Here is a 27,414-nt window from a genome sequence, read left to right on the forward strand (position 1 = left end):
GCTATATCATTTTTGAATTTTCATTCATTTCAGAAGTATTGTTTCTCTTTCAGGTATTGTGGCAGTGATGTTTTGCGGCTTGAGTCAGGCAAGGTACACAGTTCTCAACTTGTCCTCTGAGGGCAGGGCAAGGATCAAGCAGGTGGGTTAACGGAGTGCAACTGAAACTTGTTTTCCTTTTGCTTGACAGTCATTTTTATGTCTTCTCGTTTGTGTAGAATGACTCTTGTCGCCAGCATTTGCAGTTCGCGCTCATTAATTGCCATTAGTGCTCAGTTGTCCAGCGAGCGTCCGTGTGGGACATCAGTCTCCAGCTATCTACTTAAAAGGCTGAGCACAGATGGAGGCTAGCACACTGTCACACTTTGCCAGCAAGCTTCATAGAGGAGCAAAACAAATCAGAAGTACACACATATACTTATTTGTGCATTTATTATTCATTATCAGCAACATAGTGCAGCTAACTGTTTATCACAGACACTCCTAAAAGGCAGCACAGTTGAAGCCTCTGCCTATAAAGTGGACTGGCTATGCAGGAGAGCATGTTCACTTGGCAGAATGCCTCTATCTGTATTTTTTAGGGTTTATACATGCAGCTTATGGTAAAATGTGATTGAGTGTATACAGGCAGTAGTTGAATAGCTAGTGGGACCGATACTTTTCTTTCTATGATCCCCAAAAAGTGCACTTATTCAGCTGGATATCTTTTTTTTTAACCAGAGCTCTAAATCATATAAGAAATAAAAAATATGGTTAATGAAATTGTATCATCTCTTTAATGCCATTGCATGAACAGTATATGACACCAAAGTTCCTCAGCTTGGCTTAGAACGTGACAAGCTGGAGCCTGAGTCGATGAGTTGTAATAATCTTCTAATAAAAAGCAGAGTTCATTAGCATATGACTTTTTGGGTCCCTAAAGATGTGCTGTTTTATCCCCAAAGATGATGACAAGAACATGTCTGCTGTTACAGGAAACCACATTATGCCCTCGAGCTGTAGATGTTTGCAGCTGCCGCCTCAAAGGGAATAACATAAACACTGGATTTGTCGTGTTTGTACAGATCTAATGCTATTTATCCATTCCTCTACTTCACTTTCAGCCATCTTTCGGCACACAAAGTTGTTTTTTCAGAGGATGTCAAGTTGACTGCACTCATTGTGTACTCAGTGCTCGGCTGATTCTGACCCCTACCTTAACCTTAATATGGCCTAACCATAAACACTCACTTGTGCCCTGCTTGTTTGGCCCATTTGTCCTCAAGGGGAGGCAGATACCCAGAATGAAACTCTGTAAATAGATTTATGTGTTTCTAACAGCAAGCATACACACATCTCTCTCATGATCCTCTCAATTCCTTTTATAATTTGCAGCTCTTTGAAGTCTTCAACTTCCTCGGGGAGATTTCCATCTTCGGCTACATGGGATATATATTGTTGAAGTTCACTTGCCATAAATTTGAACCACACTTCATTTCTGGGGCACTTGTATCCTTTTCTGCTGTATGACAGAGGACTTTACCCCCTGTTGTGCAGCTTCTGAATTCCACTCCCATCTCAGGAATAGGACTCAGTTCTGTCTCCTATTAGTTTAATGACAAGTCATTTAGTAGATCATACTGGTTATCCTGTTGTATTTCTTGCTACCTCATTGCAATACTGTTACTTCCCCAGTCCTTGGGGGAGAGAGGGAGGGGCGGTGATCTTGAGAGCTCTGCAAATGTCATCCAGCTGGTTTCCGGCAGTCAAGATCTCTACAGATTCTTATTGTTACTGATGTTTTTGTTTGGTTTTTCTTTAGCAACGCTGTAATTAAACTGTTTAAATCTTTTTGCTGTTTAAAATAATCGTACCGTTCTTTCATTTAGCGGATTGAAGATGACGCTGTTTTAGCTTTTTCTGCATCTTTATTAACACGATGTAAAGATTTACGCTTTCTGTTCTGTCTTTTGCACAAAAATGAGAAAATATTGATTGGTTGCATTTCAAATATGAATCATATTGTGAATGTGAATAACGAAGCACAAAATTAATCAGCAAAAATATTCCAGCTATCGTAGAGCAAGCAGCCCCACCCCGGACAAGTTTTAGGGCTAATGCAGAGAGACAGACAACCATTCACACCTACAGCCAGTTTAGAATCACCAATTAACATGAATGTGTTTGGACTGTGGGAAGGAGAATATGCAAACTCTACACAAACGAGCCCTAAGCTGCCTGGCTGATTTGAATCTTCTTGGTGTAAGACATCAGTGCTAACTATCACACCACCGTGCCGCCTCACGTTTATCTTATAGCAACGAAAATGAGAGAATTTGCCATTTTTCTTGCTTTTCTGTCACTTTACAGTGTTTAAAGTTAGACCAAAAAGCTGTTACATTAATCAGCTAGTCTTGACATCTAGATGTTTATGCTGTTTAGCAGAAAAAAATCACAGTTGATATCAAAAATAAATGCCAGGTTTTGAAAAAAATATGCTCGGAGACATCCAACGATCATAGCTTCTGTCTAGATTTAATATTTTGCATATAGTGTCAAATATGATACAGGAAGAAATCCATCACAGGCAGGAGATGCATATGTTTCTCCCCTGGCAGCAGCCTCTGTAGACCAGAGTACAATGGCGATAGAACTCGAGTCATCTTATCAAAAAACGATCTGCTCTTTAATGATAAATAGAAAAATCTTACTATCATAACAGATGTCTCGTGTTCAGAAGCTTTATTGTATCCGTCAGCTTTGCTTCCTGAGAGAAATGATTGGGCAGTGATGGACTGATGGCTGCTTGCTGTACAATTGTCCTTTCCTGAGAGCTGGCACGACCATAGTGTATGCTGGAGGAGCGACTCTAGTGGCTGCACTCCAAGGAGCTGTTCTTTCACAGTCCAGTGCCCAGATGGCCAGCAATTATTATTACAATCCATCTTCTACCATAGGGTCAAAGGGGCCGTAGAAATAGTTGACTGAGCAGATTCTTTATTCCAGTACTCTTATGTCCAGCAAAAAAAGAAAGAAAGAAAAGAAACAAATGATTTGAGCATTGGGTCTGATTTCTTTAAAATGTGTTTTTGGCAATCCGCCTTCATTAGATGGAAGTCAGGAAATGTGGGGAACGAGTGCACAGGAATTTAATAGGAGTTTTAAAAAGCTCCGGCTAGCTATCTACATATACAGGAAGATCAACCGGATGGACAAACATGAATAAGTGGAGGTCGGTTTCCAGTTTTACGGCTCTAAAAGTGTCTATGAAAAAGAAATAACCCCAGTGATTCCACCCTGTTAATCGCTCTTTGGTTATGCTGTAGATTTTAATCGCTGTAGCTTGCAGCCTTTGCCAGTGACAATAGAGATAGGCTTTATTGGAAATGAGGCTGAGATGAAAGTGCTTAATTACCTCCATTCGAATAGCTCAGAGGCCTTTGATAAAGAAAAATGACTGCTTTTGGGAGCAGGATATTGCTTTTGAAAATCCATAGGGTGCGTGAGATGTAATATTGACTGCAGGGTGCGAGGGAGTACTGTTTTAGTAATAGCCCTGTCAGGCCGAGGCGTCCTGCCTAAAATATTGGTCCCTTTATTTATACCGTTATATTTAGACTTACTAAGGATAAACTCAAATCCCTTCTCTTTCTGATACCAAAGAAGGGTTACCTGTCTGCACAGATTAGTTTTTATGCAACAAATTTCAAAGAGGATCTTTTTTTTTTCTTTTTTAAGAGCAAAGAGCTTTCCAAACCCTCTTCACTTTGGTTCACTCAGCTTACCCTTAACTTACGTCAGACTATCAAAAAGGGGAAAAAAACCTATGAGAGGATCTGAGGCTGTATTTCTAACTTCTTCTAAAAGCATGACCGATGACGTGACGTGTATCCTGGATGGCAGCTATCTCCCTGGTAATTGTACAGATATCATCTTGATAACTTCTGCCCAGGACACTTAGCATTCAGTCTCATCCTACGTGAGACATCAAAGTGTGTGTGGAGGGCAGAGACAGCTGGCGCAGCCTGATTGGCTTCATGCCTCGGCATGGTGCCACGTTGCCGTGTTTTCATCCCAAACGGAAAATATCCAGAGATTTTTTTTCTTCGCGTGTTTGCGCACGTGCGTAATATTTAGTGTTATTCACAGGTGGACGTCTATAGCCTGACCTCACAGTGTTGCATTTATTTATTTCTGGATGCAGAAAATTGAGCAAAAAATGTGATTACTTATCAATGATATCCAGTTAACCAGTGTGATTTACGGCACTTTTTTATTCGCCGGCAGATTTTCGACAGTATAAGACCGAATGATCAACTTTCCGTGAAACCTGCAAGTCTCATAAATGTTCTCCTTAATCTGCATTCAATGCATACAGCTGTCCGTCTTTATTTCAAGAGCATTCAACATCTACCCCTTATCTTTCCTGCTGAACCTGGGTCGCACAAACAAGATACCTTGCAAGTTCCAGCACTTCATGATGTTTGCAGGTACACTTTTCATTCTAGTTGTTGTTTTTGCTACGAGAGAAGGGGGGGGAGAAGAAGAAAACTTTCACCCTGATTTATCCCATGAAAGCTCTAATTATTCCACTCTCCTCTTCGCCTGCAGCTAATGGCATGAGTAGAGATGCTGAGAAAATGTGTCCTCTGTGGAACAAGTGCGAGCTGGTGTGCGCATTAAGTCAGTTAAGGCGAACACAAAGACCAGCACCTACCTCGGGGTTTAGAATAATTCACCTTGTTGGAGGAAGAATTTTTGCATTAATCAATACTGTCTGAATTTGAGATTTATGTTTTTTAAAGAAGCTTTTTATCTATTTGTTACCTGTGAGTGGAAGCATATATAGAAGTCTTAGTCTTACTTATCTGAGGTATCTGAGACTAGCGGTTGGCACCCTGAATGATTTGATGATGCAGGGGAAGGGAACCTTTGATGTGGGGTAGCGCCACAGCAGCATGTTTCTCTGCTTGTCTGACCCACTTTACGTCTTACGTAAGGTTTCTTTATAAAAAGCTCTTGTTTTGCTATTTTTCAAAACTCCCCCACCGTCGCCGCTATCACCTCCCTCATCTCTTTTTTTTTTTCTCGTGGCAGAAAAGGATTTGCTCTGGGAATTGTTTTGGCTTTAAGCATTATGTCACCACTGTACAGCAATCTTGGAGTTTGTTTCAGGGCTATTTGCTGGTCAGCAAGTGGTCAATGATAGTGACTGTCAGGGTGTTATGTGTTACCCATTGACAGAGTTATTAACTGGCTCAGTTTCTGTGTAATTGGTTGGTAGATGGTTATTTGGTGGTTTAATGGAAGGCATTAATCCAGCTGTTTGCTCAGAAATGTCTTCTCTTGCCTCAGGTTTGAGGGGGGCTGTGGCTTTTAGACTGGCTGTAAAAGTCACAGCTAAAGAAGTGAGTCACACCATCTTCACCACCACCCTGCTGATGATTGTCTTCACCATCTGGGTACTTGGTACGGCTGCTGATCCCATGCTGCGGCGTCTGGACATCAGGTTGGTTCAAACACCTTGTCGAGTGATACAGATAGTGGGATGCGCGAAAGACCTGTCGTCCTGTCTCTCCATCTGCCCATCTGTGTCTTCTTCACTTGTTCTGCCAGTGCCCACAAATTTACTTAATTAGACTCTCACATGTATTCTCTCTCAAAATACAACAGCTCTTTGTAAAAGGAGCACATTTGAATTCTGAAGCCCCCTCCTCTTCTTCCTCACCATCCACACACAGCCTTTGTGCAAACGTGCCCTCCATTAGTGACTGGCACAGCTGGAGTGCACAGGTGCTCCACACAGATAATAGTAAAATATGTGCTCATATATATATATATATATATGGGCGCGCATATCGAAAGATTTAAAGTCTGTATACTGCGATCAAGCCCAGTGGGTGATAATGATTAAAGAGCGCAGAAGAGGCGTAAAGGATGCAAGGCGGTAATTAGATACTTATATTGTTAAAGGGTAATCTATGGCCCAGATCACAGTGGTATAATTGACTCCCACAGTCTGTGAAAGAAGTCTGTGCGGTGTACATGGTTTCAGCTTGATGCAACTCTAAGAAAGATATCCTTACAAATCAACTAAAAGCAAAGTGTTCGGTATAATAATAGGAAGTACATAATGTTGAACACGGCCTGATTTTCAAGGATAAATGACACTTCAATAAAAATTAATAAAATGATGAATATGGACAAATTTTGTTAAGTGGAAAAGATAAACCATAAACAAATGTTGATCAAGGGCAAAAAAACAACAAAAAACAAAACAGTAAAAGAATATACAGTAAGTAAAGAAGAGCTAAATGTGTGCCTGAGGATCTTAGGATGAGATCTGGCTTGTAGGATTGGTCAGTCCAGCTGTACAGTAGGTCCAAAAGCTTCTTTGATGGGAAATTGAAACACACAGCAGCACAATTTGTGATGAGAAGCAAAACCTGGAGCTAACCTGCTGCTAATGAATTGCAGATTGGCTTTTGTAATTGAATCTAGTTGTTCATTTGAGCTTTTATAGTCAAATAAGCTTCATTTAATTGTAATTCTACAGTTTATGAACCAGAGAAAGAGCCAGTATCTGTGTGAGATCTCCCCGGGTGCTGGATTTGTATCCACAAACCCTCCTCTTTTGTGTGGTACAAGCTGAACTGCTTTGTGAACGTTTTAAGGCATTTGGCTGTCCACTAATCAAGCAGTTCAGTCCTCAGCCACTCCGCATACTGAAGTGTCCTTGAGCGAGACACTGAGTTGCAACCAAAGGACGGCCAGTGCCATGGAGAGCAGATTTGCCAACATTTGTGGGACGAGAAACATTTTGTAAAGCTTTTTGTACAGCTAAAGTAAAAAAAACAAAACATATACAAAAATCAGACACTCTATTAGGTACACTTGCTCAGTTAACTGATAATACAAATATCTAATTGGCCAATAACGTGGCAGCAACTCATTTACACATGTAGATATGGTCAAGACAACCTACTGAATTCATCATGGAGCATCGCAATGTTTCAGAAACTGCTGATCTACTCTCATTTCCACCCACAACCATCTCTAGCTGGTTAAATCATGTATATTTCTTTAATTTGATTTGTACTGGCATGTACTGTAAATCTTTACATCCATTATGTTAGACCCTTACATTTAGAGAGAGCTGTTGAGTTGTATTGCTGTTATACCTCCCACTCCCTCCCTTCTTCTTGCTTTTGTGTCTGTGTACATACTCTACATGTGCACCTGTGGATATTTGTCCTGAATAATGCATCTGCCCGCTGTTTATCCACATGACATGACTGTCTTTATGAGTAGTCATTCCGTCAACGCATCACAGTACAGTGCGTCGTGCCTCCAGGGCTGTCATGTTTCAGAGAATAACTCTTTTCCTCACTTCCCATCCCAAACTCCCACGACTGCTTCCCTCTTCATCTCCCTTCCCTCAACCGTTTGCATGAAGTAAAGGGACAAGAAGCAATTTTGAAAGACTTCATTTTGGTGAATAATGCATTACATTTCTTCACCTGGAGCAAATTTACCTCCTATTCCATCTTTGAAATATAAAGTGGTTTTGTGGAGGAGTCTTTGAAAGTTGTACTCTGTGTAAAATTATTTCTGTATATACAGTGCAAGAGGGTGTGCAGAGTTAGAAAGAACTTGAAAAACACAAGAAGTTATAACTTGTAAAACTAAGGAGAAATATTTGGGAGTCTGCACTGCCTCTTGGTCAGAAAGCAAAGGTACAAAAATCTGTATGTAAAGTGCTATTTATAAATGCTAAAGCGAGACTTCTTTATGTCGTATTCTCTTCTATTATAGGTAATTTGCTACTGAAAAGATATGTGGGTGCATAAAAGCATATCAGAGTGCTCTTACATGCGTAGATTTGTGAAAAACTTAAGCACACCCTTACTGCCTCCATGGGAATTAAATGGGTAACCAGCAGCCAGGTGCTGTTAATCAGATGCACTTGATTAACTGATAATCAGCAAGTGTGAGCAGCTCGATAAAACAGAAGTTTTGGCAGTTTTGCTTGTATGGAGCGATCAGGTATGTGCTAACAAAATTACATAATTTTCCCAGGTGTGGACGTTACAGAAAAAAAAAAACAACAACACAAGAGATACTGTACGTCTTTGAGTCTACAGACCTTAAATGTTAAAGTGCATGACAGAAAGTATAGTTTAAAAAAGACTGAACAAATATGGCTTATTTGGATAGTTACCTGGAGAAAGCCTCTTCTATCTAAAAACAACATGGGAGCACAGCTTAGCTTTGCAAAGTTGCATCTGAACAAACTTCAAGACATCTGGAAGCAATGTCCTTTGGACGGACGACATCAAAGCAGAGATGTTTGGCCATAATGTGCAGTACCATGTTTAGTAAAAACCAAGCACAGCATATCAGCGTGAACACCTCATACCAACTGTCAAGCACGGTGGGGTACTTGACAGTTGCCATTTGGATTTGTTTTGCAGCAAAAGGACTTGGGCAGCTTGCACTCATTGAGTTTATTATAAACTCTGTATACTAAAGTATTCTAGAGTCAAATGTGAGACCATCTGCCCATCACCTAAAGCTTGGTCCAGATTGAGTTGTGCAACAGCACAATGCTCCCAAACACAGCCAAGAGTCTGCAACAGAATGGCTGGCAAATAAAATAATCATGTTTTTGCCTTTGCCCTGTTCAAGTCTGGACTTGAACCTGATTGAAAAGCTCTGGCAGGACCTTAAGAGAGCTGTGCGTAAAGGAGTGCCTTCAAACCTCGATGAACTGAAACAATGGTGTAAAGAAGAGTTGGCCTAAATTCTTCCACAACCATGTGAGAGACGGAAAATGATTTCTTCCAGTTACTGCTGCTCAAGGTGGTTTAACAAGATAATGAGGGCATGGGGTGTTCTTTGTTGTTTCACTGGACTTCATAGGAAACTTTCGTTTTTTTACATGACTGCCTAAGACAGGAAATGACCAGATTATCTGTCAGTGAAGGTTGTTTACAAACTGACATCAGAATTTTATCTCTCATTATAAAAGATACTGGGAGTTTTCTAACCACAAAGTGGACACAAGAATTCAAGAAGGACAAAGAAAGTAGCTTTTATAGCCAGGCACAAATGGGGGAAAATGTATTTGATTGCACTGTTTTTTTCCCCTCTATTCGTCTATCTATAGAGGCTCACGTTGTGCTACACAGACACACAAACAAGTACACGAATACAAAGCCATTGATGCATGCTACACACGAGTGAGCTGAGCTTAGAGGGGGTGAAGAGTCTTTTAGACTGCAATGTGAAATTCATGTGCTGCATGCTTAGATAGACTGTTAAAACCATGGACCATATGAGCACTGCGTAATAAAAGACTCCCTCAGTTTTCAGCTCACTGTCCAGACATCACACTTCACTTGATGAAATGTGCTTTTAAAGCTAGACTGTCTCCCAGTCCTCCTCTCCCTCTACAGTTCCTCCATTTCAGTCTCAATTTCAGGGTAAATTATTGCCCACACTCACAGCAGCATGAGTTTCATCATGATGCCACAAAATAAACTGATTATTTACACCTTACTGCACGTGGTAATGAAAATGCTATTTTTCTTGATCGTACAGTCCCTTGTAATTATTGATATATTGAGACGCAACTGCAAAGCCGTGTAATCGTTATATTCTCTGGATCTCCTCCTCTGCATTGTTGCGCTTCTTTCGTAAGCTCAACGGCAACCTCCAGAGATGTTGTTGTACTCAGCAGGGGGTGCAACACAAATTTTGGAAGACCAACTCCCAAAATAAAGACTCCAAAAATAACATTAAAAAGGAACAAAAAAGGGGGTTCTGTTTTCACTGAAGTGCAATCAAGTGCAGGAGGAGCTAACCAACCAAAGATGAAAGCTCAACCTTGATGCAGTGCAGTAAAGTCTGACAGCAGGAGGAATTTTATTGTTATTGCAAAGCCAGTGTTTAAACATTGGGGCAGATTGCAGTGGACTTCAGAACAAGTTACTTTCAAATCATTTTTATTTTTGCTATATTCATCTGATGCATGGCACCGATAATTATAACAGCTATAAATAGTTGACATAATTATATGCCATTTCAAAATACGTCATGGTGCCTATTGAGGGCAGGCTTTGCTCTCTTCTGCATGTGTGTGTGTGTGTGTGTGTGTGTGTGTGTGTGTGTGTGTGTGTGTGCATTCAAATACGCAGTATTCAAAATTTGGAGGCTAAGGCATAACAGCTGGAGTCTGGCTAATGACTGGCCTGCTTGTTTTGAGAGGACAGATGGACGGGTGGAAAACTGATGTCACTTACTCTCCTTCATGCCCCACTGACCTCTTATCTCTTTCTCACTCCCTCTCGCCTTCTCCTTCTGTGCCTTTGACATCCATCTGCCTCTCAAGTGTCAATATTGGGAGCTTTAACAGCAGCTTTCATCAAATTATAATGTACATTTGCAGTTTTTGCCCTTTTCAAGTCTTATCCAGGTATTAGAACAAGACTTAACACGTGTAGATCCTCCCTCTTCATAGTAGGCTGAAGGAGAGAGGAAAGTCAGCCACATATCCTCATGTACACAGGCAAATACACACTGCCCATAATAAAGAGATGTCAACCTGATCGGAGGGAAGATACTTCAAAGAACTCCAAAGATGAATGGCTCCTGCATAGGTTTGCCCCTTCTGTTAATGAAAGAAGACAACGGGGACAGAGAGACAGAAGCTTAAATCCATCATTGGTAGATTCTTTATTCTGTTCAGTCAAAGTGATTGCTTTGCAACAAAGGAAGATGGAAAAACACAAGAAAAGTGTATATTAGAAAACAAATCTACAACAAGGAATGACTTTGAAATTTAGACAGGGAACAAATACTATAATTTCTTCCCTTAAAAAATGCAATATATATTCAGTATTGAGATTTCAATCTTAGCTGTACAATAGCCTTGTGAACGTCAGAACTTGTAAGAATGCTCGTCTTTCTTTAGTCCTTTTAATGAATAGATTGAGGGGGTTAGGTAGCTGTCTCCCTGTCAGTCTGTTTTGTCACATAACATGCATCTGTCCATTTTTTGCACTCCACTTTGTATGCCAACAAAACACATTCATTATTAATGAAGGCCGATGATCCAGTGATGGATTGAAGCTACAATACTGAGCCCTGAACACTTTGTCACTGTTGTTTTTCAATATAAAAGGCAGCTTACTTCTTATTCTTCTTATTGTTTTTGTTATCCTTACGTCTCTTATTCCCCTGTTCTCCCCATCCTTTGCTGTACTTAAAGTTAAATCTTATTTTTCATTGTATTAGTCTCATTGCTCTCACACAGTGGGGACTTGTGAGTTCAGCCAGCCGCACCAACCACTGATTAAGCTTCTGAAGTGTCCAAGAGCCGGGTTTTAACTTAACATTTCAGATGACTCTCTTCAGGGAAGAGGATCTGCCAACAAAATACACCCTTGGTCTTTTTCCAGCAGGAGCTCTCAGCTCCAAATATTCATGACCTCAAGCAGGCATTAGCCAGTTTTGTCTAGGCAAAGCAACACAACACTGATACCAGTGAAGCCTGGCAATCGCTGCTATGCTTAGGCTGAAGTTGTATTTCAAACTCATTCTGTATTTATGAAGGAGGAAAACAGTCACGGAGTTCAGCTTGTAAGGTTACAGCGTTGATGAGACTTCAGTGCCATATTCGAGGTCTTAAAAAAGGTTAGTTCCTGGAACAGGTAGGGACCTAGGTAAGGATGTTATTGAAGAGGAGCATCGTGAGACAGATGGAAGCTGGGAGATGAAGGTAAATTCTGATTCTGATGCTGATCAGACATGAAATGTTATCTCTTCACATTAGCCCGCCAGGGTTACTCTCGGGCACCAGATACAGATAGTCCTACCTTACCTTACCTAGATAGTGTGTGTGTGTGTGTGTGTGTGTGTGTGTGAGTGTGTGTGTGTGTGTGTGTGAGTGTGTGTGTGTGTGTGTGTGTGTGTGTGTGGATGCAGACAAAAAAAGGTGATAGCTTGAGGGGAGCATCCAACCTGCTCTTGGTGTGCTGGTTTTCCTACACAGTTCAATAGGTTACTCTCATAGTGGATTGATAGTCGTAGCAGTGTGCAAAGACTAAACAGATTGCCGTGGTAACCGCATCTGTCAGATTGGCCAATACAGCAAGTTTATCAGGTGGAGATTGACTCTGGACGGAGGACTCATACACTGGAGCCCTGTGCTTCAGCTTTCACTAAAAAGGCCCAGAGGCACGACCTAATGGATATGACGTCAATACAGAGGGAGGAGGAGGACCATTAAAAGGAACATCAGGGCAAGAGAAGCAGCCACATGTGTGTCTATTCATGTGAGTGTTTCAGGGAACAATGATGCTATAAATACAGAAATAGGGACATTTTGCATGAGGATGCAAAATATGCAAATGGAATAAACACAGGGTTTGTGGATGAACATTTTTTTTGGTCTTTTTAAAGAAAGAGGGAAACAGGTGGGGAAGAATATATTGGGACTGGATCAGTATGTTTTGTGTGTAACATTGGTAGGTGTCTGTGGGCTCAAAGAGGATCCACACATGAGTTTGAATAGTAAAATAGACGTGGGGTGCTTCTGCTGCACGCCCTCTCACGTATTCACAGATGCAAATGCACGTGTGCGCACATTTTTCCACTCTGCTGGTGGATGAACAGTGCTATAAGAATGCAGACTGCATGGACTGCTCAGAATGAAAGCGGTAATGAGGACTGATGGATGGTATCGACGGGGCCAAAATTTGCAGCACTGCAGAGAGCTGCAGAGGTAGAGAGAGGAAGAGAGTTCGAAGCACTCCGGATCCCAGGGCTGCATCACTGTGCGTGCTGTTTTCAAGGAGGCTGTGCAGTTTGTTTTTGTGTGAGAGTTGTGGGAGCTTCCTTTTGGAAGCGGAGAAGGCTAATGAATTCAGCTTTCCCAGCATCCCCAGCTGCCTCGCGACCTCACCTCTCAATCACTCGCAATGGGTACCTTTTATTTATAGAGCCATTATTTTTAGCCCTCTATAATTTCAGCCGTCTGCCTCTTGAAGAATTAACGGCAGGCACATTGGAGGGAAAGATGGAGAAAGAAAATGAGAGAGAGACAGCCAGAAAAGATTGAAAGAATCAATTGAGTCAAGTTCATTTTTGTACTGCATAAAAGAAAATCATTTTCTTTACAACCTAGTTCTTATTTTCACAGTTTGGGCCTTCGTTTTTTATGAATTATTAAAACATTTTACTCACAGCTTAATTGGCAAGACTTGGAATGCAGCACTGAAGTCAAGAAGGTGAGACACATTAAAAATCTACATCTTCATATACTGTCTGGGACATCTCTTTGAGGCTGTAACTTTCCAAAGTGATGCTTCGAGTTGAATGTTTATGTCAGCATGCAAACATTTAGAGAAGCTCATTTCCCTACACAGCACTTTTTTGCCTAGATTTTATTACAAAATAACTAAAAATATCAAGTTACTTCCTCAATTATGAGCTATTTTAAGTTTGAGTCAGGAAGTGGTAAAATTTGAGATACCTAATTCAAAATGCCGACTTATGGGTAGCAAAGAAAACATTTGATTTGATATATATATATCAAAGGCTAGCCACAAGGCTAAAACCTAACCATTTGATCCGAAATCTGCACTCTTAGTCCCAACTGTTATTTCTAGAGTCAGGAAATCATCACCCAGAGAGAGGACAAAAGTGCTGGTCAAATGTGGACTCCCAATACACAGATGAGGAAAGAAGGAAAAATGTATTGTTTCAGCAGATAGAAGGGAGCTGAGTGTCTGTGTGGGGTGGTGGCTAGAGACAGAGAGCGAAATGGATGCAGACTAACTCACTGAGAGACAATCAAGTGAAACGGGAGAATGAGTGCTGGGAACATGGTCGTTTATTCGGCCTCGAAAGCCTCCGAGCATTGGCACTGCACAAATCAAGCCCATACAATCAAATCTTCATTGAAGGCATCTGTGCGAACCAACCAGCACATAGCTATGGGTGACACTTCACCACAGAAATGTGGGTTTGTGTGTATGTGTGCCCAGCATCTGAGTGTACGGCCTCCTGACTGTTAGACCCCTGCCCCAAGGCAGAACCAGAGGAAAAGGAGAACAGTCTTGGCAGCCATTGAGTGCGCCATCTGTTCCCGTGGATGTGGTCAGTCTGAATTAGACCCTTCTGTATCTCTTGCACGCTCAAACACACACACAGAGATAAACAATCCCGTCTTGTTTCTGCTTGCTTTCTCATCTACTGTATTTCATGGGGCACAGTACATCTGGCTGTCCAGGCTGCCACGGCCCCCTGGCCATGTGTCTGGACTTCTGTTCAGAGGGTCCGTGGTTTCAGGGGGAGCAAAGGCAAAAAAAAAAAAAGAAAAAGAAAGGAAGGGTTGGGGCTGGGGAGGACTCATATCGATTCATACCCGCCAGCAACGCGCCAAGAAACTGCTTTCATAATCCTCCCTCTTAAATAATTCACCACTCGCCCTCAAAATTTCATCAGCACCTACATATAGAGAACAATCTCCCCCGCAGCAGCAGCAGCAGCAGCATTTTGAGGAAGGTAGAGGATGATGAGGCAGCAGATGAGTGAGCAGGTGGAAGATAGCCTGTTGATAATATCCCTGTCAAAACCCAGAATCAGCTATCGCAGGCCACTTGTGTGGCTGCAACACATTCATCTGTGCATCTCCAGACATGACAGTATACCAGTTTTTGAGACGTGCGATTTATCAGGTACATTTGACTAATGTTCAGACCAGCTGGCTGCAGTCGTAGGAGACAAATTTTACATTGTACAGCCGGCATCATGGAGCAAAGTACTCTATACTGAATAATCTAAAAGCAGAGTGCTGTTAACCATTCAACCATTCCTACAGTCGCCTCTGCAGTGGAAAGAAACAAGCCCATTTCCCTGGGCAACATATAAAATACAAAACAGGATGAAGTTATTGGAATTGCTTTGTCAAGTTAGTCTTGTTACCAGTGATTTCTTTCTCTGAGATTCTCCTGATGTATTTAGGTGGTGTCGGCAGACATCACCCTTGATCCTCAACAAGAAAGAGATGGCAGCATCCAAATACGACAACCAAAGATTAAGACATCCCCTTAGAGCCTGCCGTGGCTCAAAAGAAGGCACTTGATCTCATATCCTTGAGGGTAGTTTGGCAGGAGTGAGAACAGGAAAGAAGGAGAAATCAAGACATGCTAAAGGGGTTGTTCTGCCCCAAAGGTATGAATGATGTAGCAGTTGCCGGCAAATGCCACTAGACTAGTAACAGACTTATTGAAAGATTAATAAATTTGTGATTAAATCTGGTTTGATTTCCCTGATGCCAACGCGGTGACTTGTCAGCAGTAATGCAAGAGGCGAATAATATATTTTCAATCACTTTGTAAGTTATTAACAGTCATTATTCAAGTTGATGTCATAAAGCAGTTCAGCCTTCAGCATGAACCCAGCTCAATATCTGAGCATCTTTACTTTTTACTTCTTTACTTACTTCACAAAAACTCACAGCCACTAGTAGTTCTTGCCAAATTCACCTTTAACTTTCTTTAGCATTGATAATATTATCACTATGCATGTAGACCCTCTAAGACTAAAATAAACATTGTTAAAAAAGAATTCATGTTGGATTTGTGCAGTATTGGGATGTTACGTTGCATCCTTTTGGACAGTTACTGTCCCGCAAAGTCCACGAGACTAAATTTAGTTTCCTTATGACATGCTGAGACATGCAGGTGGACAGCAAGAGGGGAAATTAATTCTGTACAATAATAATATCTTTGGCTCGCACAGGCTTCTCCACTCCCAGCCATCTTTGGATACCTCCAGCAACTCAGCTGGCTACAAAGCTAAAAACGCTCCTTCCAGCTGAAGTGACACTGTTTCACACAGTGAGGAAATACTGACATTCAGTAATAATATTCTTTGTTGTTTTTTACATTGCTTTGTATATAATATGATGCACAGCAGGATCTAGATAGAAGATGGCATTGTGCTATGGTTAACTTGTTCTAAGATGAGAAAATAAATAGTCAAAAATACATATAAATATAAATTTCCTACTACGTTATATTGAAAAATTTTTATTTTTCCAACATTTCATTTATCTGATGGTGCCTACACTTTCTTTTACACTCAAAACAGCTGAAACATAAGCTATAATGGATTTATCTAACAAAGTAGTTTGAGCAGAAAGCACCTTTGTAACTGATCACATGTAATACTACTGATCCTGAGTTTTATACTCAGGATTTTGAGTACTTAGTTTGTATCCCCTAGTTTAGGATTTACAATATTTTATTATTAGTGGTATTATTACTGTTTTTATTTTGTTAATCATGATTAGGGTTTATATCTCATTCCACACTACTAATGTTAGGTTGCTACATATATGTGTGTGTAGTCTGTGTATTGGTTAGTTACTTTGTAACCCTTTGTCTTGTTATCTAGATTCGATTCACCTGTGCGTACATATGGACTTTGGGCATTTCTCTGCCTAAAATAAAGTATGCATTTGAGTCCTCGACCTCACAATTCATGACAATTACAGCCAGTAGCCACTTAAATTAGTTTTTCACAAACTCAAATAAAATGAGAGAAATTTCCATCGATCCATTTTCTTTCACTTATTCACGATAGAATACAGAAAAATATCAAATGAGGGGACAAATTGAAGGTCATTTTGAATTTGATGGCAGTAATACTTCTCAAAAAGTTGGGACATGGCCACTGTGTAGCATCCACTCTTCTTCTTCTTCCCTTCAGCCCATAAACATCTGAGGAGACCTGCAGCTGGACCTTTTGGAGATGACTGTTGTCCCGTTTTTGTCTGATATGTCATTCAATCCAAGGTCTTCCCTGAAAATGACATCATCTAGATGGGAGCATGTGTTGTTCTGAAACCTGTGTATACCTTTCAGTATCAGTGGTGTCTTTCTAGATAGAAACTAATGCAAGATGATGAGATACTCGACCATTGTTTTTGGACTTTTGGTTGTTGTTGCAGATTTGTGATCCTCTGCCCATCTTTATTTCTGAGAAACTCTGCTTCTCTAAGAAGCTCTTTTTATACGCAGTCATGTTACTGACCTGCTGCTATTTAACCTAATGAATTGCAAAATGTACCTCCAGCTCTTTCTTTTTTTTTAGCACCACTTACTTTTCCAGCCTTTTGTTGCCCTAGTCCCAACTTTTTCAAGACGCGTTGCTGTCAAATTCAAAATGAGCTAATGTTTAACAAACAGTAGTAAAATTTCTCAATTTAAACATTTGATACGTTTTTATACATTCTATTGTGAATAAAATGAGTGTTTGTGAGACTTGTAAATGATTGCATTTTGTTTGTGTTAACATTTTACACATGATGCCAACTTTTTTGGAATTGCGGTTGTAATTGGTGAGGTTTAGAGTTGCTGGTAGGTGGTAATGTTACTTAGGGTGGTAGATGTTTTCCCCTATTACCAGTCCTTAGAGAAATATGTGCAGCTGATTGCTGTGGCGTTATTGTGTTGTTGTTGGAAGACTAGACTGCTATTAATCTCCTAATCTCATCTGTGCAAAAATGTGATGAAGTAATATTTTCAGAATGTCTGTATTTTCTGTTATTGCACAGCACACATTCACATGTATGACCGTAAAGAGACGTTTTGATTGATTCTTTAATTCGTCAGACTGAATATAAACATAAAAGTTCAAACCAAGCATCAAAATGGGGAAGAAAATCGATCTAAGTGACTTTGAATTTGGTTATTAGAGCCAGATGGGCTGGTTTGAGTATTTCAGAAGCTGCTGATCTACTCGTATTTTCACACACAACCATCTCTAGTGTCTGAAAAAGAGAAAATAGCCAGTGAGCAGTAGTTGACTTGGATTAATACCAGAGGTCAGAAGAGAATGGCCGGGTGCCATTCCTGTCAGCGAAGAACAGGAAACTGAGGCTACAATTCACACAAAATTGGACAACAGATTGGAAAGACATGGCCCGGTCTGATGAGTGTTGGTTACTGCTGCAACATTCAGATGGTGGAGTGCATGCCTTGTATCAGCAGTCCAGGCTGTAGGGTCTTTACCACACAATATAAAGCGCCTTGAGGCGAAAATTGAATTGAACTAAATTGCTGGTGGTATAATGAGGGATTATCTCTTGCATCCCTTAGTACCAGTTGAGTATGAGTATTGTTGCTCACCACTATTGCATTATGGCCACAGTGTACCCATTTTCTGTGGCACGCAAACTATGTCACAAAACTCAGACAATCTCAAACTCAAAGGACAATGAGTTCACTGCCCTCAAGTTGCCTCCACAGTCACCAGATCTCAATCCAGTGGAGCACCTTTTGGGATTTGGTGCAATGGGAGATTCATATCATACAGCAACTGACTGATGCTAACATGTCAATGTGAACCAAAATCTCTGGGGAATGCTTCCAGCGTCATGTCGAATCTATCTAATCTCTGAATTAAGGCATTTTTGAAGGCAAATGGGTTTAGCTATCACTTCTCAGGCAGATTATTTAAATTTTTAGTTGATTAAAGTCTTTTGTCTACATGAAATGCAAATTAAATGCATAAAAAATACAGCCCAAGTTATAACAAATGTATTTTAAAAATGGGAAAATTCCATTGCAATGACTGTGCTAAATCTGTGAGTAATTTGCTCAAGGTTCTGACTAGCCAAAACGTCCAAGTTGGTATTACATATCCAGAGTTATTTCTGGCCATCGATATCTCATAGCTCAGTTCAAACAACAGAAAAGATAACATAATATTTGGACATCTGCTGAGTGGGTGATCATTCATCAGTGAGCAAAATGGCAGAGCATATAAAAAGTTTTGCCTGGTTAGATGAGATAAGAGGAGGACAACGAACCAACCGTGCACTTATGTAAATGCTTTGCGCATCCCGCTAATATCTTCAGTACACGTGCATCTCAGGCACACCCGTCCCTCTACACTACCCTGCCAGTTTTATTTTTACACCAGCTCAAGTGATTTGAAATTTAGGTGAAAGCACATTCTGGGTCTTTGTAGATCGACCTACATATTACAGTCGAGGACTTGGTCATTTATGACGCTTTGTTTTGCTAGACTGCAGTATCAGGAAGGGAAATTTGTGTTCCAGTTTTATGTCCTTATCCACAGCAGAGTCATAACACTGAGCGATACAGGGCTCGGCCATGACCGCGTGAACTTATCTGTCTTAAAGCTTGGAAAGACATTATGTTCTATTGTCCACATCCAAGATTGCAGTATCTTGCACATTATTTAATGTCTTAAACAGTCGCGCTTGACTGTTCAGGCACTTGAAGGTTTCATTTTGTGCATAGTTGTGAAGCTGATCGCACTGCAGAGCTCACGGTGGGGTGCTAGAGTTTTGTGGGTGTGAGAGAGCTCTTGGCTCGACTTTCTCATGACATCTGCAGTTCAAGTTCAGGATTTTGTTTCGGATAACGTGTGATTGTGGTTAGTCATCGCATATCGATAACTTCAGTGTTATTCTTCGGCAGCTCCTGCAGCCCGCAAGGTTTTTTAAATTCACATTGCTAGCAAAGTGTAAATGCCATGTAAGGATCAGGCGAATATATTTACACGTCTTATGAAGTCATAATCATGTGTGTCATTGTGTTTACTTACACGTAATGCTCGCACAGTGAGAGGGGGGCACGTCTTTAATTTAATCTTTGCTTTACTTGAACTGCTGCTTTTTTTTTATTGTCAGTGCCAAGCCTACACTACATTGAAATCTTAAAACCAGCCTATGAGTCATTGCAGGTATTGATGTCTGCACTGTTTGGGGATTTTATTTTATAGTCATATACGTCCTTTTTGCGATATAACCCGTATAACCTGTAGCACCTACTCACTTTTACTGATGAATTAACTGTAGTGCAATAAATTATTTGTTATTCAAATACACACATGTACATGTATTTTGCTTCCGTTGAGCTTGCAGTCGCCTTTATACGATATGGCGTATGTAACAGCATCTGTACACTTACATTCAATACTTTATTTAAAGTGCTCTGTTTTCTGGAAGTACTCTGTAGTTATGATTGGGGGTAAAGTGTGTTTGCTGTAGCTGGAAAGTCTGTGGGGCAGAATTTAAACCCAGAAAATATCCTCGCGTATGTGTCAGCTTTGGTTCCAGGCTCTGTTCCTGAGAGCTGTCAAATATGATATCAGTGTGTCCCCGGTGAGAAGAACAGCCAAATGGGATTTTCAAACAGGAAACTGGAAGGATGAGCTTTCCTCTTGTCCATACTCACAGTATAGTGCAAACACAGTCCCTGTGAGATTCTGCCTCTTTGTCTTTGTCTCGCCCCCTCCCTATTTCGATTTTCTTCCGTGTTTTCCTTATCCCCTGCCTCTCTCTCGGAGCATCTTGTGCATCGCCTGCGCAGCACAAGGGAAGAGTGCTGTAACTTAATTTACCCTGCCTGCTAAGTATTTCATCCTTGAGCTCTTGAACTTAAAAAGAAGCTTATTTGATTGTTCTTAACTTAAGCTTCCAATTATATCTCATTTTCTTTTCCTTAATAAACAATTGCAAGTCGTTTTTTGGGGGGCAAAATCTCCGCCAAACACATTGAGACACTACCTGTAGACTCCCCCCAGTGTATAAATGAGGTATACATGCAAAGCAGTTGTAGTCTCTCAGGGGGCTTCATGTTCAGTGTGCCTGCAAGACAGTGAGCTCAGCTTTATCAGCCCATTACTGTCAGCTAGAGTGATAACAGTCCAATGGAGACGCGGGCACATATACATTTGCGCGTACACATTCCTACCGCATACTTCGTCATTGCCCAAGGCCAAGTTATTTCACTCTTCCACTTCTCTCTCAGGCACAGTGGAAGTATTAACTTGTAAGGAGATATTTATGAGTGTGCGAGGGTGCTTTCTGCTGTGTAATTCCAGCTTTTATGTATGGCTGCGCAAGATAAGGTAAAGAAAAGAAGTTCGTTCTCTTACATAAAAGAACTCAGGCCTAAAAACATGCTGTTATTAATAGCAATGTTCCCCAAAAGAACCGGCTGAGTCGTCAAGTAAGGGCCCCGTACAAAGTGTTGTGTCATCCTGGAATATGTCCAGAGCTGTTTGAGGAGCACTGGAGCTTATTGCAACACATGATTGTATCAGCACATAAAAAGGCCACTGATTTTGTACAATGCTGAGGACTTGCACAACAGGAGCACCAACTCTGTCTTACAATCTTGCCAGATTGCAGGAGATCGAGTTGCTCCTCGGTGAATTTCTTTTTGACTGACTTTTATTGCATGGGATGTGATTTCCTTACAGAATGGGGGTAACTCTGCCTCATTTGGAGAAACAAGTGGGCCATGGGAGGATCGCATATTCCTGTGGAGGCTCATTACAAAAGTATCTATGACTCAGCTCTCGTCTGCGCCCCTATTTTCCTGTAGTAGATATAAATTTATGCAAAGTTTACACGCGTTTCCTCCTCTGTTGCGCTTTCTTTTCTCTCCCGCTGCGTTCCCCTGGCTGTCCACTTTAATTCATTTACAGAGTTATTCATGTGAACTCACAGTCACAGGGTAGTTAGTTTGGACTTGATTTGTCTGAATCCCAGTGCACAGGGTGCGTATCAATTTGAAAAGCAAGGCCATGAAAGGACACCGGCTCACAAACACCCACTGCCTTGTTATCTCCTTGTTCCGTTCTTGCATTGGGATTGAGTGAGAGCCCCACATAACTGTTTTTCCATTCTCTTTTATGTCTCTCCCTCTTTGTCTGTCTCTGGCTGTCTTGTCCTATCTTTCACTCACTCTCCCTGCCTCTCACACACACTCTCCACTCATTCTGACACTGTCAGCAAAGATATTCTTCCGTCATACTCAAGAAACTCAAAACTACTTTTTTGTTGTTGTTGTTGTTTTTTGCTGCACTCGCCATCTCCTCTTTGCTCACACCCGCAGCTTTCTCTTCTGGTTCGCTTCCCTTGCAACATATCTGCCCTTTCCTCTTTCTTTCAGCTCAGCGACAGAGCCTGTCGCCACAGAATGCATTCCACCAGCTAAAGGGGATGCGTCACATGCAGTGCAGGCTGCATGTGCCTGTCACAGCCTGCCCCATCCACAAGGTTCTTCCACAGCCCTAAAATAAATTGTTCCATTTTAGCCCTTGCATGATAAAAGCAGTTCTCAGGGAATTTAAGAATGATTCAGCACAAATTTGATCTCAGTTCCCCTTCTGTTCCTGTTGAGAGAAAGAATTGATCCACGTGGTGGTGAGAAAATAGAGGAGAGAGAGATGGTGGTGAGAAAGAAGAACAAGGATTGAGAGAAGGTGAGAGGTGGTGATGACAGGAAGAGCGATCTGAGAGAGTGAAATGGATATTGAAATGCTAAAAGGGGAGACAAATTAGCAAAGAGAAGATGAAGTGGGGTTGGAAGACAAAGGGGAAAGAAAGGGTAGAGATGATAGCGATATGAAAAATGTTACATTAAAAAGAAGAGGAGAACGACGGCTGGGGTTAAGTGATGTAAGGTAAAAACTGATGATGTGATAGAAGCTGTGATTAATCATATGAGGCCAGTTTCGCTAGCTACACACAGGCCTGATTACTCCCAGATCTGTTAAATCAAGAAATCACTTAAATAGCACCTATGTGACAAAGTGATGTAAGCTAAAAGATCTCTAATAGCAACACATCAAGCCACAGTCTAAAGAAACAGAGCAGAAAGAAAATTGTATTCTTTGTATTGTATTGTATTCTAATTTTTGCCTCATAACTTTTGCACTGTCCACTTCCTGCTGTGACAAAACAAATTTCCCACGTGTGGGACTAATAAAGGTTATCTTATCTTATCTTAAATAATTGACATCTGTCAGTCTGGAAAGGAAGAATTATTCATATTTAGAGGTTCGTGACTACAGTGTATCAGAGTGAGAACATTATCCACAAATGGAGAAAATTTGAAACACTGATGAAACTTCCCAATTACATCCAAATTACTCGATGACGCCTCCAGCAGGTCACAAAAGAACCCAGAACAGCATCTAAAGAAATGCAAGCCTCACTTTCCTTAGTTAAGGACTTTTTAAAAAATATTCCGTGGACTGATGAGAAACTTGACTCCCTTTACATCTCCTGTAAAACTAGCACAGCATTTCATAAAAACAACATCAAGCCAACAGTTAAACATGGTAGCGGTAGTGTGATGGTTTGGGGCTGCTTTGTTGCGTCAGTACATGAACAAGTTGGTATGACTGATGCAACCACGAATTCAGCTCTCTACCAGCAACTCCTGAAGGAGAGTCCAGCCATCAGTTTGTGCCCTGAAGCTCAAGCGCACTTGCAGCAGGACAATGTTGGGAAACGCACCAGCAAGTCCACCTCTGAATGGATTCAAAGGGTTTTGGAGTGGCATAGATAAAGTCAAGATTTAAATCAGATCGAGGTGCTTGGGCATGAACTTAACAAGCCGTTCATGCTCGAAAAACTCTCCAAATTAAAACAATTCTGCAAAGAAGAGTGGCCCAAAAATTCCTTTACGGTGATGTGAAAAACTCATTGCCAGTTATCACAAATGCTTGATTGTAGTTCTTGCTGCCAAGAGCAACATAACCAGTTATTAGATTTAGGGGACAATTATTTTTTTTCACATAGGGTCAAGTAGGTTTGGATAGTTTCTTTCTCTCGACAAATGAAATCATCATTTAAAAATTGCACGTTGTGTTTACTCAGGTTATCGTTATATTAGACCCTTTAGATTTATTAGGTGACAAAGAGAGAAAACTCTGTAATAGGATATGCTACCAGCGTATATCAGGTGAGACAACAAATACATTCACGTCCAGATTTTTCTTTATGACAGTTTCAAACCAAAGCATCTGTGTCACACTGAGGCACAAAGCAGCCTCCACTGCACTGTAGAAAATACAAAGACTAAGCTGAAATTCGAGAAGCAAAAACAAGATGAGCAGTCATCTGAGAGGGAGAAACTGAAGCACAGTCAAGACAAACATTGACAAAGAGATGGATTATGGAAGAACGGCTGCCAAGACACAATCTGTACAACCATTCGCAGAGCTGTAATGCTCTGATGAGAATCTCCTGTCTTTTGTGTTATTGCACTGCATTCTTAGTAAAAGGCTTTAGTATAGCACACTAAAAAAAACAAAAAAAACAAAAGCACACAAACGCACAGAAGGCTATTTCAAAATGTCCCGAGCAGTAATGCCAGGCTATTAGAGTTAACTGCTGACCTGCAGGAACAAGAATCGACAGCCATCTCCCTCCCTGCATCTCTTTAAGCCCCCAGTCTACTGATGGTGCTGCTGGTGCACTGTTTTGTGCAGTCGTATATATGTAGATGATTGCAGGTGGTACGTCGTTATATCAAGATTTTCACCATTTGGCTTTAAGAAAGTCTGACAGTTTTAGGCTTAAAAGCAGCAAATGCACGCACACTCTGAAATAACACTCTCATTGCGAGACGAAGTGGCTCATGGGGACTGTGTCGGGCTGTTGTTGAGTCACTGTATTTCAGCTCAGAGTGAACAAGCAGCCAGTCGGCCTCTCCTCCCTGACCTGTCGCAGCAAAGTGGGGTCCACACACCTTGACAGGATAATAACAGCAGCCGCGCATGATATCGAGCATAATTGCGTCGCTGTTTGTCATTTATCAAAGGTTTACCCAGCTGACATTTTCCCAGTGTGATGTGGAAGATGAGGCTGATTTTGATGAAACTGTTTGAAAGGTCATGTTCAGAACTAAACCGTGTTACGGGACTGACTGTCACCTTCCCTGCTAAGCTGCATGCAGCATTAGACTATTCAAACGGGATTGGAGATTTTCTCCAATACCTTTGTTCTATTCTTATAGAGCAAAAGCATCTGAGAATTCTTCTTCTTATTGGAAATTCTTATTATTATTGCACAGTGAGTCAGGATTTCACTGTACTTCTATTTTAATTCACTCTAGAGTGGGGGTGGATCCAGATGAAAACCAGGAGGACCGCATTTTTGAGGTAAGCGCAGTTGTTTCTACTATAGATAAATCTTTTTTCTAAATTCACTATATTTATTCATCCTCTTGTTTTTCTTTCTGGGATCAAATTTTGCCTTTTTTAATAGAAATGTTTATCAGCTTCCTTCTTTATGCACCACATATTATGTGACTGTCAAATAACTGGATTCGGCTAAATATTCCAAATTGATCCTTTTTTTAATCGGTGCTTTCTAAATCCTTCTCAGCACAATTTGCATTGATGTGCAGGCATCGCTTCTCCAATCCCATTTAGAAGATTGTATATTAGTGCCACTGTTTATCGATGGGTTACGGCAAGTTAATTGTCATTCCGTGTGGTTTAACATGCTGAAGCTTGAACATCATTGCAGTCTGTTTACGAATGTATCTGATTTGTTTCAGGGGGCTACTCTAGTTAGAAAGAGTGCACATTAAACTTAAGAAAATAATGCTGCCAAGAATATGCTCAACACCAAAAAAAACAAGTATTGGCCCAACAGCTTCTAATATTGACTGTCACACAGTCACTTACATTTCACTGTGTTACAAGAAGTGATTCTGCCTACATACGCATTGTGTCGCACTGGAAGCAGCAAGCTTCGCTGAACATGTGAGAGAGGGCAGTGATGACTATAAAACTTCGAGCGGTTTTGTGGTCAACACATTCTTCTTTCACACTATTTCTTATTTAAATATTGAGAACTGTACATTATAGGGATTTACTAATATGTATAATTTCTGCAAATATTGTACTTACAGCATATCCTTCCATCCTCTCCTACTGACACATAATGGGCGTCCAGCCTTTAATCTTGGGTCTGCTGTTTATTTTAAGACCACATGGCATTAAAGTGAAGAACACTTCAAGAGGAAATGCGCTTTCGCTTTCGCTTTGAGTGATGGTCTGCGCAATATCCAGAACAGAGCACAACAGAGGCCCTCTGAGTGTGGCTTTTTGTTGTGCATACACCCACCCTGCCATCGCTGCTTCCCAGCAGCTCGCCATTCACTCTCTTATTTGAACCGACGATTATCTGCACGCTATGAATGGGACAAGGTCTGGGCATCTCTCTGGTATCAAGCGGCCAAATAGATAGTGTGGCCAAGTAAAGCTGGAGGAGGATCCCAGTGGGGAGACGAGCTTTTTTATTTCTTTTTTTATGGAAACAGTTGAATGCATGCAAGACCAGAGCAGTTGTTCTTACTGTAATGAGGAGGGATCTCTATTGGTAGTTCAGTTTTTGGGAATAGGATTTTCCCTTTATTAGGTCTCACCCTCTTGTTCAAGCTGTGGTCATGTGATATGGCCCTGCTGACCATGCACAGGTGCAGGTTTTCGGCATTTCCATCAAGCACCGTATACAGCCCACGGCAGACGGGCTTTGTTTGTCGGCGAGTAACATTGGTTCTCTTCTGGTTTACAGATTGCTACAGAGAGGCCAGACACAACACAGGGCCTGTGGCACTCTCTCGACTACAAGTATCCTTTCACTGCTTTTTTCTCCAAAGCACTCTCACATCTGCTTGCACTCACAATAATTAACGCAGCGCTCTGTGGAGCCCTACTGTTCTGTGAGTATCAGAAAAAAATAGTGCTTCATTACATAGACTTTGAAGAAAGACCCTTATCTATCAGGACAAACAGAAAGTTCAGAAAGAACGTGTGTGGCCTGCTAGCAAACATACAAGGTTGATGTTCTTGTCTGTAGCAACAATAAATAAAGGGCCAGTCAGCTATAGTGACTGTCTGAGGATAACAAAATCTGGCCAGGACCTCTAAAGTTCATTTCCAAAGCAAACAGTTTGCTTCTCTGTCAGTCTTTATTCTAAACAAAGTTAAGGGTTTACTAGCTGCAAACTTATTCTGTGGGAATGGTGTTGAACTTCACTCCCCAACTGCACAATAGTATGTGTTATTTCCCAAAGTGCTTAACTATTGCCGCCTCTGTTGGTGTTAACAACGTGGTAAGATGTTCTTGTAAGCAGAGAGTGTAGTTGAAGAAGGAAAACAGTTGTACTCTTTGCAGGAAGATTTCACGAGGATTGCATTAAGTTTAAGCTAATTGAATTTTGCTCCCTAATGACTTCATGACCTGGTGCTTGGTAAGGAGCACATCATCTTACTTTATGGGCTTTATCTCTTCTGCAAAACAGTGCAATGTTGGATTGATGGCATCATCATTAAGAATAGTCATTTAATGCGTAATTGAGCTTTTGTTTGTTTTTGGGGGGGTTTTGTGCTTTTTAATTGAATGAGAGTGCAGAAATGGCATTATCCCGGCTACGTAGCTGACCTTTGATAATGAAACAAATCAGGCTACAAGGTTAATATTATTTTGGCAGCATGCAAAATATATTTAAATACATTTTTTTATACCGGCACCCATGAAAATGAATGGGTGAGTGTGTTCAAACATGACTGATAGTT

General features: G+C 40.9%; 1 protein-coding gene across 1 annotated transcript in view; it reads left to right on the plus strand.

The window, feature by feature from the left end:
* Positions 1-27,414, plus strand: part of LOC102210371 (sodium/hydrogen exchanger 9-like) — a 60,507-nt gene that overhangs the window by 25,785 nt on the left and 7,308 nt on the right. Inside the window, exons 9-14 of the mRNA XM_005722729.1 lie at positions 54-142; positions 1,375-1,488; positions 4,358-4,469; positions 5,335-5,488; positions 24,942-24,987; positions 26,411-26,466. Coding sequence (XP_005722786.1) covers positions 54-142; positions 1,375-1,488; positions 4,358-4,469; positions 5,335-5,488; positions 24,942-24,987; positions 26,411-26,466 — 571 coding nt within the window. The remainder of the gene's footprint in view (positions 1-53; positions 143-1,374; positions 1,489-4,357; positions 4,470-5,334; positions 5,489-24,941; positions 24,988-26,410; positions 26,467-27,414) is intronic.

This window comes from Pundamilia nyererei, unplaced genomic scaffold, assembly GCF_000239375.1.
Source record: "Pundamilia nyererei isolate P.nyererei 1_Seehausen unplaced genomic scaffold, PunNye1.0 scaffold00007, whole genome shotgun sequence".
Lineage (NCBI taxonomy): Eukaryota > Metazoa > Chordata > Actinopteri > Cichliformes > Cichlidae > Pundamilia > Pundamilia nyererei.